We start from the raw sequence: 13,103 nt of genomic DNA on the forward strand, positions 1-13,103 counted from the left end.
AGGGCTTTGTCTTGGCAGCAGGCATTCACACGTGTGTGAGGGGGTGCACATGCATGTATACAGGTGGACACACACACACACATTTCTTGGCCTTTAGCAATTAGATAGTATAAGGGCAAATGCAAATTAAAAATAAGAGGCTAAATTCTCCCTGTAGAAAAATAAGGGAAGAGACTCTCTCATCTTTTCTTTCAGACTCTCTTTCTCTGTCCTTTTCAAATGTATGCGAAATTTTTTTAATGGCTAAGTGTCTTGCTGTGCCACAACTCAAGAAAGTTCCCTCCAGGGCCTGGGAGGCAAACCCTTGCAATGTCAACATCAAGGAAAAGAATGCCCCGTCTCCCAGTTTCCTGGGGGGAGATGAGCCTATCTTTGGCTTTTACTTGACTGAAAATTATTCAAACTACCAGATATAATGGCTTGTATCCACTTAGCTATATGAGGCTTTTGTCTTTGCAGTCCCTGCAGAGAGTTGCCTGTGATGTGCAGCACATTCTGGTTTCATGCTTCTTCAACAATAAAGTTGTTTGCTTTCTTTTACACCTTCGTGGGGAGGTTTCCTGGGCTGGGAGGAAACTATATTCGCAGCAACACACGAACTCACATACACACGGCGCCCACACTCAAGCACAGTCACATGAGGGAGCGCTAGCGCACCCCCTCACTGCACACTTCCTGGCAGGCTGTTGGTGTCTTCTTCCCAGGACAGGTTTGAGAGAAGCAGCCTGGAACTGCTCCACCAGGAAGGCTTTGGTTATGGCTGGCCGGCAGGCAAGCTTTCTTTCTCCTCTGAGTCTTGCTTCTTGTACGTTGGACACCTGAAACTAACATAATATTATATGTCAATTATACTTCAGTAAAACAGAAGGTGGAGAACAGGAATACAAAAACAAAAGTAACCCCAAACAAAAACTGCTTTTTCCCTTTGTGAACCTGCTAGAACTTTAGGTTTTCCCTGGCATTTCTCTGGCTCACTCACTCATTCATCAATTATGTATTAATTTTATTCAACGGATATTAAGAGTGCAGCTCGGCTGGGACTGCCAGCCTCGGGGAAAGAAAGAGCTTGGAGACCCAGATTTCAACCCAGAGACTCCGCTTGCTGGCAGAGCGCCAACACCCCTCGGGCCTCAGGCTCCCACCAGAGCTTGCGGGGGCAGATGGGCGGGGCTTCCTTCCCCGCCCCAAGCCCCGCCCCCGACTAGTGGGACCGTGAAGCTGCTCCTGCGTAGTGGGGGAGGAGACTTCGGACCAATGAGAGCCCAGTAAACTGGAGGCGAGACGCGCTGCCCCCCTGGCCCAGCTGCTTGGCGCTCCAGAGCACCAGACCCCCGAGGTCTAGGCCCCTGGCCTGCCTGCAAGCTGGCCCTGTGCAGTGTTTCTGCACTTTAGGGTCTGGGCGAGCCCCGGCCTCACTTTGTCTCCAATGGGCACTGACCTCTTTGTTCAACCAACGGGTCACAAGCACCACCTCCAAACCTAGCCCTTGGGATACTCTTGTGGTGGCAGGCCTATGTGGAAAGCACTTCGGCCAGGATCCTTCACCTTGGCGCTGGCAACTGGTGCTCTGCCGCTCTTCCTGGGCCTCCGTTCCTCTCGTAGTAACAAACCCCGCGATGTGCCAGGGGACACAAGACCCTAGTCAGACCTTGCACGACCCTTGGCAGGTGGGGTCTGTTTCACCGTACCCCAGTGCCTGCTTTTTCCCTTGGCCAGAAAGAAGGTCCCTCCGGCTCCATTTAGTGCACTACAGTTGTCAGCTCCTGGGCTTCAGATCCTGAGAGGCCAGGTGGGCAAGGATAGTCCTCATCCATGGCCCCAAATATTCCCTGACTCCATTGGCAAGTCCCTTTACTGGATTTAAGATCCCACCTTAGTTCTTCAGCAGACACAGTTGGGAGATGCAGCCTGATGTAAATTTTAGGAAAATGATTGAGTGTCAGGAGACAAGGGGTGCTGTGAGGCCTTCACCCAACTTCAAAATTTTCCTCAGCCTCAGTTTTCCACCTATGAAATGGAGATGATATATAAATTATAGAGATTGTGAATAGAACTGTAAACTGAAGCATTGGGCACACTCTCTCCAGTAGTGGCGGTGGCCAGAGGTCAATGGAGATGAGATGAATGAAAGAGGCTGGATTCAAACAAAAATTCTCATCCTTAAGTAAAACTTGCATTTCATTAATAAGTGTTTGTTGGGGTACCTGGGTGGCTCAGTGGGTTGAACATCTGACTCTTGATTTCGGCTCAGGTCATGATCCCAAGGTCCATGAGACGGAGCTCCAGGCTAACACCGAGGAGCCTGCTTGGGATTCGCACTCGCGCTCTCGCTCTCGCTCGCGCTCTCGCTCTCGGCCCCTCCCCCTGCTCGCTGCCTATTGCGTGCATACTCTCCCTCTCTAAATAAATAAACATGAAAAAAAAATAAGTGTTTGTTAAATAAATTAATTTACTCTTACATGAGACATCAGCAAATAAACAACAAAAACTTGCATTTCATTGCCTAGGGGTTCCTGACAGAAGAGGTTTTTACTAAAACAACCCCCAGCTAAAACTGCTTATTTATTTTTTCTAGAAGTGGAACTAAGTTTTTTCACCAGGGGGCATATTTTACCAATTTGTATCAGAAAAAAAAAAAAAATCCAAACCCATCGCACCCCACATTACACAGAAGCCAGAGTTTCTCTCTCTCTCTCCCCCTCCCTTTCTGTCTCTCTTTCTTTTTCTCCCTCTCTCAATGACTTTTATTGATTGTATGGTGGAGCTTATTTCTATTTTCCTCATGGCTTAGATTTTAAAATGCCACGCTGTGCAAGGATTGGCTTCAGAAAGTGCCATTTGGTGTTTCAAGTATGGCCATTCCCATCTAACCCCACCACCAGCTACCCAAAGGGGAACTTCAGGACAGGGGGTGGGGTGCTGTGTGAGTCAGCAAAGAAAATTGAGGGGTATTACCAAACTCAACTTTGTGTACAATTTCCATGTCATTGGGTTTACAGTACAGAGGTTTAAAACAACATGTATGAGAGACAAAACACTAGACTGAGAGGAATTATAAATTCTCCAATCCTGTCACTAATCTAATGAGTTTGGGGCAAGTCACTACCCATCTTTAGCTCTGTTATCTCAACTGAAATGAAAGGGCCAGACTGGTGCTCTTGCCCTTTAAGATAATCATTTTCTGATTCTTAGGGAATAAGAGAGGCACCCCTTAGGGTTGCCTTAGGCTCTCCATTGTGACCATGCCCCCTGACATGCCATTTCATTCCCATGGCAACCAATGTTTGGGCTCCACTGACCTCTAGTTCTCTAGCAGCTGCTGCAGGTAGGAGGTTGCAGGACTTTGTTGAGGGACCAGAGTGCTGTCTAATTTTTTTTCTCTTATGACTTGAGTTTATTCTAAAAGTTCTATCTTCAACTCAGTGAGCTCACAGTAAATGTTGGTGAAATGTGAAGTCAGCAACAAAAAGAGGTATGACAGCTGTAGTTTACAAAAAAAAACCCAACAAACACTAATATATGAGATTCAGTAGGCATTTTGTCCCATATCAAATTTCCTTTATGAATGATTCTTGTCTGAGTTGTCACACAACTGCCACAGAGGCTGCTAATGGAAGAGTGTAAAAGTGCTTGTCTGGAGACAGGACTCGAGCTAGGCCCTCTAGATATACATGTGTGACTTCTGACAAGTCCCTTCCCTCTCCAGAACACAGGTTCCTCCTCTGTACAAGAGTTTAGACTACTCGTATGGGATGAATTGCCTCTCCCCTGCCCCCACCCAATTCCTATGTTGAACTCCTAACCCCCAGTATCTCAGAATGGGACCTTATTTAGAAATTGGGTGGCAAATGTGATTAGTTAAGTTGAGGTCATGCTGGAGTATGGTAGGCCCCTACTCCAACATGACTGGAGTCTTTATAAAAATAAGATATTTTGACACAGATACAGACACATGGAGAATGCCACGTAAAGACAAATGCAGAAATCTGGGGGACGCGTCTACAAATCAAGAATCACCAAAGATTGCCCACCAACTATCAGAAACTAGGTGAGAGGCTTGTAATAGATTCTCCCTCATCATCCTCAGAAGAAATCAACTGCTGACACCTTATCCCAGACTTCTAGCCTCCAGAACTGTGTGATAATCTCTTTTGTTTAAGCCATTCTGATAGAGTAAGTTAGACATGAGCCGGAGGCAAAGGCAGTGTTAAATAGGTGACACGTATGAAGCTTGGGGGCACAATGTCCTGACTTTGTGGCTGTTAGCATCCTGGTCTTATGGCTTCCAACACCCCCAGACTGACAGACCTAGAGCCACATGGGCAGAACCTGAGCTCTCCTCTTCAACCTTGGCCTCAGGGTAACCTACAGCTCCATTATAATAGATTTACATTGTTTTTTCAACTCCTCCCCCTGAGGGAAGGTGGCCCTGGACTCTTGTGGCCAGAACCTTGTGGGGCCAGAAAACTCCCTCTCCCAGCTGGTAGGAGGAGTTTCTCACATGATCGGAAGCACCCTCACTGGGAGACCCCCCTAGCTGTGACCCATCCGGAACCTATGCAAACATAAAAAGACACCCCAAACCCCAGTGCAGCTGCCACCTCTGGGCCTGTCTGCTCTGCCACCTGGAGAGTGCACTGTCCTTAATAAACTGCTTTGTGCTTGTTACTTTCCTCCTGGCTGTCTTTATTTGAGCGCAGGTCCTCATGTAAATGTTCCGTGGGGGATCCAAGAATAGAGGCTTCCATTCATTCATACAATGCAGACGCTCCCACTGGTAACAATTCAATTTGCAGTACTTTGCTAAGGTAACCCCAGCAAGCTAACACTACTATATCAGTGGTTCCTAATCTTTATTGAGCATCTATGATATACCAGGCCATATTCTAGGCATTCGAGATACACAAAGTCACAAAGTTCCCTCCTCGTTTGTCTGTTCTATAGGTTTAAAAGATTTAGTCGCCCAAGTATATTATGGCTTATTTTAGTTTAGTAATCATTTATTTTCTAATGAGATAAGCGGGATTACCTCACCAATATGATATAATTAGTGTCTAAAATCAAAGAAAGGTCATGCTCTAAGTAGCTGTTGATTCCTTATAGCAGGTAAATACATTAAATTTATTAGGTTTTTTAAAAATATTGAAAATTATTTTCAGAAACCTCATTACCACATTTATGGATCCCTAGGGTTTCAAGGGCCTCGTTACTGGGTGATTAGCTAGAGCAGGGGTGGCCAGCTTTTCCTGTAAAGGGCCAGCTAGTAAACATTTTATGCTTTGTGAACTATACAGTCGCTGTCACAACTATACAACACTGCCACTGTAGTGCGAAAGCAGCTGTAGATGATACAAGTTAATGAGCATGGCTGAGTTCCAATGGAATTTTACTTATGGACACTGAAATCTAAATTTGATATAATTTTCATGTGTGGCACAATATTACTCTTTCGATTTTTTTCAACCATTTAAAATGGAAAACCCATTTTTAACTCACGAGCTATAGGAAAACAGGTGGCAGGCAGGCTTTATGTATTTGGTGGGCTGGCCACAGTTTGACAACCCCATAGTTAGATTGTCATTCTGCCCTAGTTCTGGTATTAGGTGATTCTTGTCACCCTGAGTCTAGATGAGGCCCAGACAGGGATTAAGTTTGAACTCAAATCCAGGCTTCGTGTTGGCTAGTCCACAGCGCTTAACACTGCTCTGAGCTGCTGTTTTAGTCACGATTTCAGATGCGGTCTTTGTATCCATGTGGTGCAGAAAATAGATGTGTGGTCAGCGGCCCTTTCCAGGAGTTGACCATGTAAGGGTTGTCCTCTTATTAGCAGCCAGTGGCAGCGTTATTTTGTCAAGCCTGACCCTAGGCTTACAGCACTGTTTTCGTTTATACCTCTCTCGAGTTGCGCGGGCTCCGGAGGGCCATCTGTCCCTTACTATTTGAGTCCCTGTTGTCTCATTGGCGGCTTTCTGAGCAGCTGCAAAATGTTTTTAACTTGAAGTGGAAGTTGGGGTCACCGGTGTCGTCAGGCCTGAACAGTCACTCTCAGTAAGGGCTGACATTGACTAGCTCACGGACTCGGGTGAGTGTCAAACTAACTCCTCCCACTTTCCCACGGCTGGACTTTCACTGTTGGTAACAATGAGGCGTTTCACGAGGGCTGGGGAATAACGTGCATTGCTTTTTTGTGTTGTCTTCGGAAACTGCTTGGTTGCCTAGCACCACAGTCCTCTGCCTGGTCGTCCTTCTTTGCGACTCGTCTTCTCTGGTAGCCTCGCAACCGCAGCTCGGAGGCAAGGGTCTTGAGAGGGACCAGAGGTGCTCACACGCGCTCAGGGGGCGGCGGCAGCGCCGCCCACCCCGGAGGATCATGCTGCGAGGCAAGTCCCGGCTCAACGTGGAGTGGCTGGGCTACTCTCCAGGCCTGTTCCTGGAGCGCAGACAGCTGCTGGCAGGGCGCGCGCCTCGGAGCCCCGGCCGGTAAGTCACGTGAACACCTGCGCCCGCGCCGGCGCCGGCGCAGCTCAACGTCACCGGGGCGCGCCGCACTTGCGCAATGCGCCCGCCGCCCGGCCCTCGCCGGCACTTCCGGCGTGGCTCGCCTCTGTCGGCCTTCAGTCGCGCAGACCCAGCGAGGTAGCTGAGCCCAGCCCGCCTCTGAGCACCTGCTTGCGGGCTCGGCTGCCCCATGGAGCGCCTTGATAAAGCGTCGCTGAACGCGCTGCAGCCTCCCGACTTCAGGTAGTCCGGAGCAGGGCCCAGGCCGGGCAGGGGCCCCGACCGCAAGGCGACCTGGCCCTGGCCTGGAGTGGGGTGTGAGGGAAGGCTCGAGCCGAGCGGGCTGGCCTGCGGTGGGCGTGAGGTGTGGACCCTTGGGGGAGGGGTGCGAGGTGGGGGAGAAGGGACGCAGGTTGGGGCCTGCAGCATCTACACGCACGGGAGCAGGGACCCGGGGTCATAGGGGAGAGGTCGGTGGGCCTTCGGTTCATGCCTCTGTTCTAGCACTTCCTCTCGCTGTCGTCTTGTTTTGCCATCTTGCTCTCTGCAATCTCTCCCCACTGCAGGGTGAGCTCCCTGAGGACAGGAACCCGGCCTTCTTCATCTCCGTGTCCCCTACGGGGCCTGCATCGTCGGGGCTTAAATGTTTGCTGTATGAATGAACGAAGGGAGGGGAGTAGGGGCTGTCCCTGGTTTGAGACTTCTTCACTTGGGGGAGTTAGTAGGATGGGGGTTGGTGGCTGAGTAGAATGGTAGTTCTGGCCGACTAACCTAGCCATTGATACCTCGGTAGGCAAGAGGGTGGAGAGGAAGTTGGCTACCATTTGATGATGACATACTGTGTGCCAGGCTCAACTTATGCTTTTGATTACATACGTTAGCAAAATTAAGAAAGTGCTGGTTTGCCTTTTTTTTTCGTTAAAGAAGATGAAGTTGACTCAGGGTAAGTCACTTGCCCAAGATCACACAGGCCACACTAAATTAGTAAGTGTTAAATCTGACATTTGTTCAATCGCACTGACTCCAAAGCCCGTGATCTTTGGAACCCTGTGACATTTTTCAGTCTCTTACGATGTCACTCTAAATGTTTATTATTATTATTGTTGTTGTTGTTGTTGTTGTTTACTAGTGAGGATACCAACAGATATTTTTGTCAAGTACCCTAAGAATACGGTTTAGCCCTCCTAGACTGATTCTAGTGTTTCCTAATTGAATTTTCAGTGTAATCTACTTGCAGTGGAAGTCTTGGCTTGCCACGGAAGGGAACATAGTAAACCCTTTTTCACTTTTTACTTTAAGCTCCAAAAATTTGACTTTTATTCTGGGTTATGACCTCACAAATATAGGACAGAGTATATATAAAGTTAAGCACACAAACTTTTGAAAACTAGCAAACTTCCTCTATTGTTTATAGGACATTTTCACTTTGGCTTCCAGCCACACCCCCACTGCACCTGGCAGTTCTGCCTGCACAAGCCAGCTTATGTGTAGCATGTGAATTATTCTGAAACAAAGCAACTGATGTCACTCAATTGGTTTCTTCTATGTATCTCTTATTGGGTGTTAACTGAGACTTGTTAGAAATGAAGAATGGGAAAGTCCAGAATTCAAGTGGGCCTCAAAGAAATAACTCAGGATGAACTTACTGCTCCCATACTTTTAAAACCACCTAGAGTTTACCCACTTCATAAGAACTTCTGCAGCAAGCACTAAGCAGGTACAGCTTACCACATTCCCTTCTGTGGCAAGCTTGACGTTGAGTGTGTGGGGCTAGAGATTAACATGTAGAAAAGAAAGATTCTGTTTGAGTGGTTGGATTGTAAATGATTTTGTTTGCCTTAACACATTTTTATATGGTATTCTATCATCTTTTCAGTAATAATGTTTTCTGAAAGCCAGGTCAGATATTACACATTCAAGAGACATAATCTCAAGAACCAAACCAGTTACACTCCCTTTCTCTAGATTCTCAGTCTTTGTTTCTTTATCAGGTTAGCTATCTTAGCTTTGCATGCCTAAAACCCATGCTTTAACTCACCATAGAAACAACCAAGAAGGTCATGTTTTTTTGTTGTGGTTCATAAAAGAAGGGGTCAAATACTGACATTGAAGTTTTGTAGAACTACTGAAGAACTACTCATATTCTTCATGAAGATTACACAATAAATTTTTGTAAAAGTTTACTAGTGGGAAACAGTTTAAGGGAGCATAAGTATATTAGATGACAATGGTACACCTCAGTAATCACCGTAGTAGGATGTGTTAAAAGATGATCCATTGAAATATGGAAAGAAAATATTAGAACTTCTACATTAGTTTATTTTTAGCCTTATACTTTTTTAGTATCTATTTTTGCATATGTTTTGTATTTTAAGGAATATATTGATAATATTTTTGTAGATAAATCTGTTTAAAAAATCAGTATGCCTTTATGGGGTCTGTGCTTAAAACTTAAGAAGGATTAATAGTCAAAAAAGTTTGTAGACCAGAAACTTGAGATGTTCCTTTCCTTTCTGGGATGAAAGAAACCTCCTAGCTAATAATTTACACAATTAGAGGAACCCCTTTGGCTGGATTTTCTAGGGCACCAAAGAAATGTGCAGGACTGACTATATAGGAAACAAGCTGGCACATTGAGTGCTGTAATAACAGGTAGGAACTAACTGTAATTGGGTTCCAAAGCGATGAATTATTCCAGCTGGAGTAATCAGGAAAGATACTTGGAGGAGAGGCTGTTTTTTTTTGGGGGGGGGACCTTGAAGACTGGGCCGTCTCCTTCCTAAAGATACAGATAAAAACCAGAGCCTCTGAGGATTACCAGAAAGAGAATTAAGTCCAAATGTTGAGTATAAGCATAAAGTGTGAAGTGTGTTAAGGTGCTCTGAGGGTGGTTAGATTTAAGGGACAAAAAAGACCTTAAGCTAAATGATTAAAGTTATAGGGTTTACTGCTTTTACAATACAGGTGGTAGTAGGTGTGAGGTACAGATGTGTCTAGGGTTGCTGGAAACTTACTACAGCTTTCAGTAGTGCTGCTCATTTGTAACAATGTATAGGACAAATGCTGGCATATATCTACTTATTTATTGAAAAGTCCGTGAGATAACATTAAGGAACATTTTTTAAAATGGGAAAATAACTAGTTTTGTATGTTGATCTGGAGTCCTTTTTTATGTAAACACGTTTTTAACATAATTGGAATAGCATATGTCAGGGGTTCGTGAAGTTTTTCTGTAAAGGGCCAGATGGTAAATATTAGGTTTTTGAAGGCCATATAGTCTAGCACCACTACTCAGCTTGTCCTTTCTAGCTCCAAAGCCATCTTATTGTTTTTAAATGTTTTTATTTATTTCTGAAAGAGAGTGAGCCAGTGCAAGTGGCGGAGGGGGCAGAAAGAGAGGGAGACACAGAATCCGAAGCAGGCACCAGGCTCCTAGCTGTCAGCACGTGACACGGGGCTCGAACTCACGAACCTTGTGGTCACGACCTGAGCTGAAGTCGGATGCTTAACCGACTGAGCCACCCAGGTGCCCCCAAAGCCATCTTAGATGATACATAATGTGGGTGTGTCTGTGTTCCTGCTAAACTTTATTTATAGAAATAGGCATTGGGCCCTCATGCCTTGTTTTGCAGACCCCGGATATACATGATACAGTGTACTTTGCCTTGTTCATTTGTCACACGAATACTTTCTGAGAAATGGTCAGGATTCTTTTTATTTTTTTTATTTTTACTTTTTTAATGTTTGTTTATTTTTGAGAGAGAGACAGAGCGTGAGCGGGAGAAGGGCAGAGAGAGAGGGAGATGCAGAATCCAAAGTAGGCACCAGGCTCTGAGCTGTCAGCACAGACTGCGAAGCAGGGCTTGAACCCATGGACTGTGAGATCATGGCCTGAGCCGAAGTCAGACGTTCAGCTGACTGAGTCACCCAGGTGCCTAGTCAGAATTCTTTTTAATGTGTCCATATATTGATACACCTCATTTGTGAAACCATTTTCTTATTATGGATATTTTTATGTTATCCGGTTTTGTTTGTGCTTTTATGTTAATCCTTATATTAATGTTTTTAAGTAGCAGATTATCAGATTTTTCTTTATGTAATTTGAAAAGCTTGATTGCATTCTTCAGAATAGTTTTATTGTACTCTGGAACAAAACTTTTTCCATTGGAATATTTCCTTGATTTAAAAATAGCCGTGGACAGACAGAATTCACTGAATAGAAGGTGTTTTGACATTAAATTTTTAATGCATCCATGTTACATGAAGACTAAGTTGTACTGTAGCTATTTAATAACAAAGCAATTAAAGTAAGTTTCCTTTAACGACATCCAGATTGTTCTAGGCTGCTTTTTCTTTGCAGATTCTCATAACTTGTTCGTACTGTATCCAGCTAGCCCTCCATAGGATGCTTTGTGAATGAACATTCATTAGTTGTGGACATTCATTAGTTGTTTTCTTTGTATCTTTTCCTTTGCTACCTCCATTATAAATTTGGTAATTAGGGTACACTTTATAGCATTTTGAAGACTACAAACCACTTTCATACTTTGACGCTTCCTCTCACACTGGATCTGAATGGCAGTCTCTTGAATGGTCTCTGGGTCTCTAGGATCTTCCAGTTTTGAGTCCCTGAGTCGACTCTTCTTCCTCTGCCCACTGTTTCCAAGGCAGGGCCAGGGTTTCCAGTGTCTTCTCTATGGGTATTTATAGTGTTTATGGACACAAGAACAGTTGGAAATAGCCTAGCAGGTTCTGATTTTCTCTTTGTTTACTTTGTTCCAGAAATGAAAGTTCATTAGCATCTACCCTGAAGACGCTCCTGTTCTTCACAGCTTTAATGATCACTGTACCTATTGGGTTGTATTTCACGACTAAATCTTATGTTTTTGAAGGTAATCCTAGATGATAAAACAAGACCTTTTCCTCCTTAGTATATTTAAGACTCTGTGTTTTCGTGATCTCCTTATATCTGTAAGCTGGGTACTCTTCATTTGCTTCTTCCATCTGTTCCTGTATTGCTTTTCAAAAATCATGTTGTTCAAATAAATCTTCCTTCATGAAATTAACTTTTTCATCAGTTATTTTAGCTTGACAGTGTATTTGTGGATGGTTTTCTGTGAAATAGCTTGCAGGTCCTTTCTTTTACTATACCTCTGAGAGCAAGAGTCGGCTGACATGGGAGGAGGAATTTGGGGGAATGTCCCTTTGGTGGCAGATGTTAGTAGGAAGAGAAAATAAAGTCCCCCTTTTTATGTTGAAGTCCTTAAGTGAAGTGATAATTACAGTTTTCATTTAGAATAATGTCTTTGTGTATAGAAGGTTTTCAAATCTTTAAATGAATACATGATTTATCACCACCCAAGGTATTACTTTTTAATTGCCTGACTAGCTAAATAAATATATACCTAATAAAAATTAGTATTCTTTGTTTTTTGCACTTTGATAAATTTTGGAATAAAATGGAAACTTTTTTTCTCTTGATAGGCGCCTTTGGGATGTCCAATAGGGACAGCTATTTTTATGCTGCTATTGTTGCGGTGGTCGCCGTCCACGTGGTGTTGGCCCTCTTTGTTTATGTGGCCTGGAATGAAGGCTCACGACAGTGGCGTGAAGGCAAACAGGATTAAATTGAACATCACCTTTTGATAGCATTAAATTGATTTTTAAAAATGGTAAATGCGTCTGGGATATTGATGATTTCAATAAAGTTGAGAACATGTTAAAAATCAATCTGAAGGAGTCACATTTGACTAGTGTAAATTTTGATCCTTCTAATACAATGATTTGTATCATCAGTTTTAACTGTATGAACCTCTCATCTGCAAATGAGAATTTGAAAAAGTTAAGTTGGTCACAAGTAAGTATGTTAACTTAGTGACACATTCTGGGAAGAATTTGATTATCTCACTACCAAAAATGTTTTATAGCATTTTGTCTTTTGGTTAGTTTTAAGTTTCACTCCTCTGGATACATTAAGATGTACACACTGTTCTTCACTGGAACCCTTTCCCTGACTATCGTGAAAGTCTGTGTCATCGGATTTTAGGTTGTAAATTCCTATGCAGAATTGTTTGAATTGTGGATTTTGGACTTAATCTGAATGTCAGTGAGAAATTTTGTGTAAAGCGTAATCTGTAGTCAATAGGAATCTTTCATTACATTATTTCACGGGGGAAACTAGGCTGAATCACACCCATTCATGGAAAAGGACTGGCTTTCTGATGATCTAGGCAGCAAAGCAAAGGTAGCTACCTGGGTACTCAGCCTTTGCCGGCTAGCCTGTGCTTTCAGACTAACTTTTTAATGATCTGCTTTGCTGTGTCGTTCAACAATGAAGCTGCATGCTTTAATTACAAGTTTTGTGTAAACTCCCTTTCAATTAGTTTCTCCTACTTTTTAATAATGTATATGGTACGAATTTATGTTTAAGTGTATTTATTTTCACGTAGTTAGGAAGTGTAAACAATCCTGAGAATAGATTATTTTTATCGTCCACGAAATATTCTTGGGATCGCTAGTCAGGTCTTTATTTTTTTAGAGTAAGAGCACACATGTGAACATGTATGTGAGTGGGGGAGGGGCAGAAAGGGAGAGAGAATACCCAG

General features: G+C 43.9%; 1 protein-coding gene across 1 annotated transcript; it reads left to right on the forward strand.

Moving 5' to 3' along the window:
- Positions 1–6,589: 6,589 nt before the first annotated feature.
- Positions 6,590–12,181, forward strand: VMA21 (vacuolar ATPase assembly factor VMA21). Its single transcript, XM_049644446.1, has 3 exons — positions 6,590–6,741; positions 11,281–11,390; positions 11,983–12,181. The coding sequence occupies exons 1-3, from the start codon at positions 6,689–6,691 to the stop codon at positions 12,123–12,125; spliced, it is 306 nt and encodes a 101-aa protein (XP_049500403.1). The 5' UTR covers positions 6,590–6,688; the 3' UTR covers positions 12,126–12,181.
- Positions 12,182–13,103: the final 922 nt, after the last annotated feature.

Source organism: Panthera uncia, chromosome X (genome assembly GCF_023721935.1).
Source record: "Panthera uncia isolate 11264 chromosome X, Puncia_PCG_1.0, whole genome shotgun sequence".
Lineage (NCBI taxonomy): Eukaryota > Metazoa > Chordata > Mammalia > Carnivora > Felidae > Panthera > Panthera uncia.

Bases quoted from the DNA above. Each gene is read 5' to 3' on its own strand.
- VMA21 (XM_049644446.1), top strand. From the start codon at position 6,689: ATGGAGCGCCTTGATAAAGCGTCGCTGAACGCGCTGCAGCCTCCCGAC. The intron at 6,742-11,280 runs GTAGTCCGGAGC...ACTTTGTTCCAG, and splicing joins CTGCAGCCTCCCGACTTCAG to AAATGAAAGTTCATTAGCAT. The intron at 11,391-11,982 runs GTAATCCTAGAT...TTCTCTTGATAG, and splicing joins TAAATCTTATGTTTTTGAAG to GCGCCTTTGGGATGTCCAAT.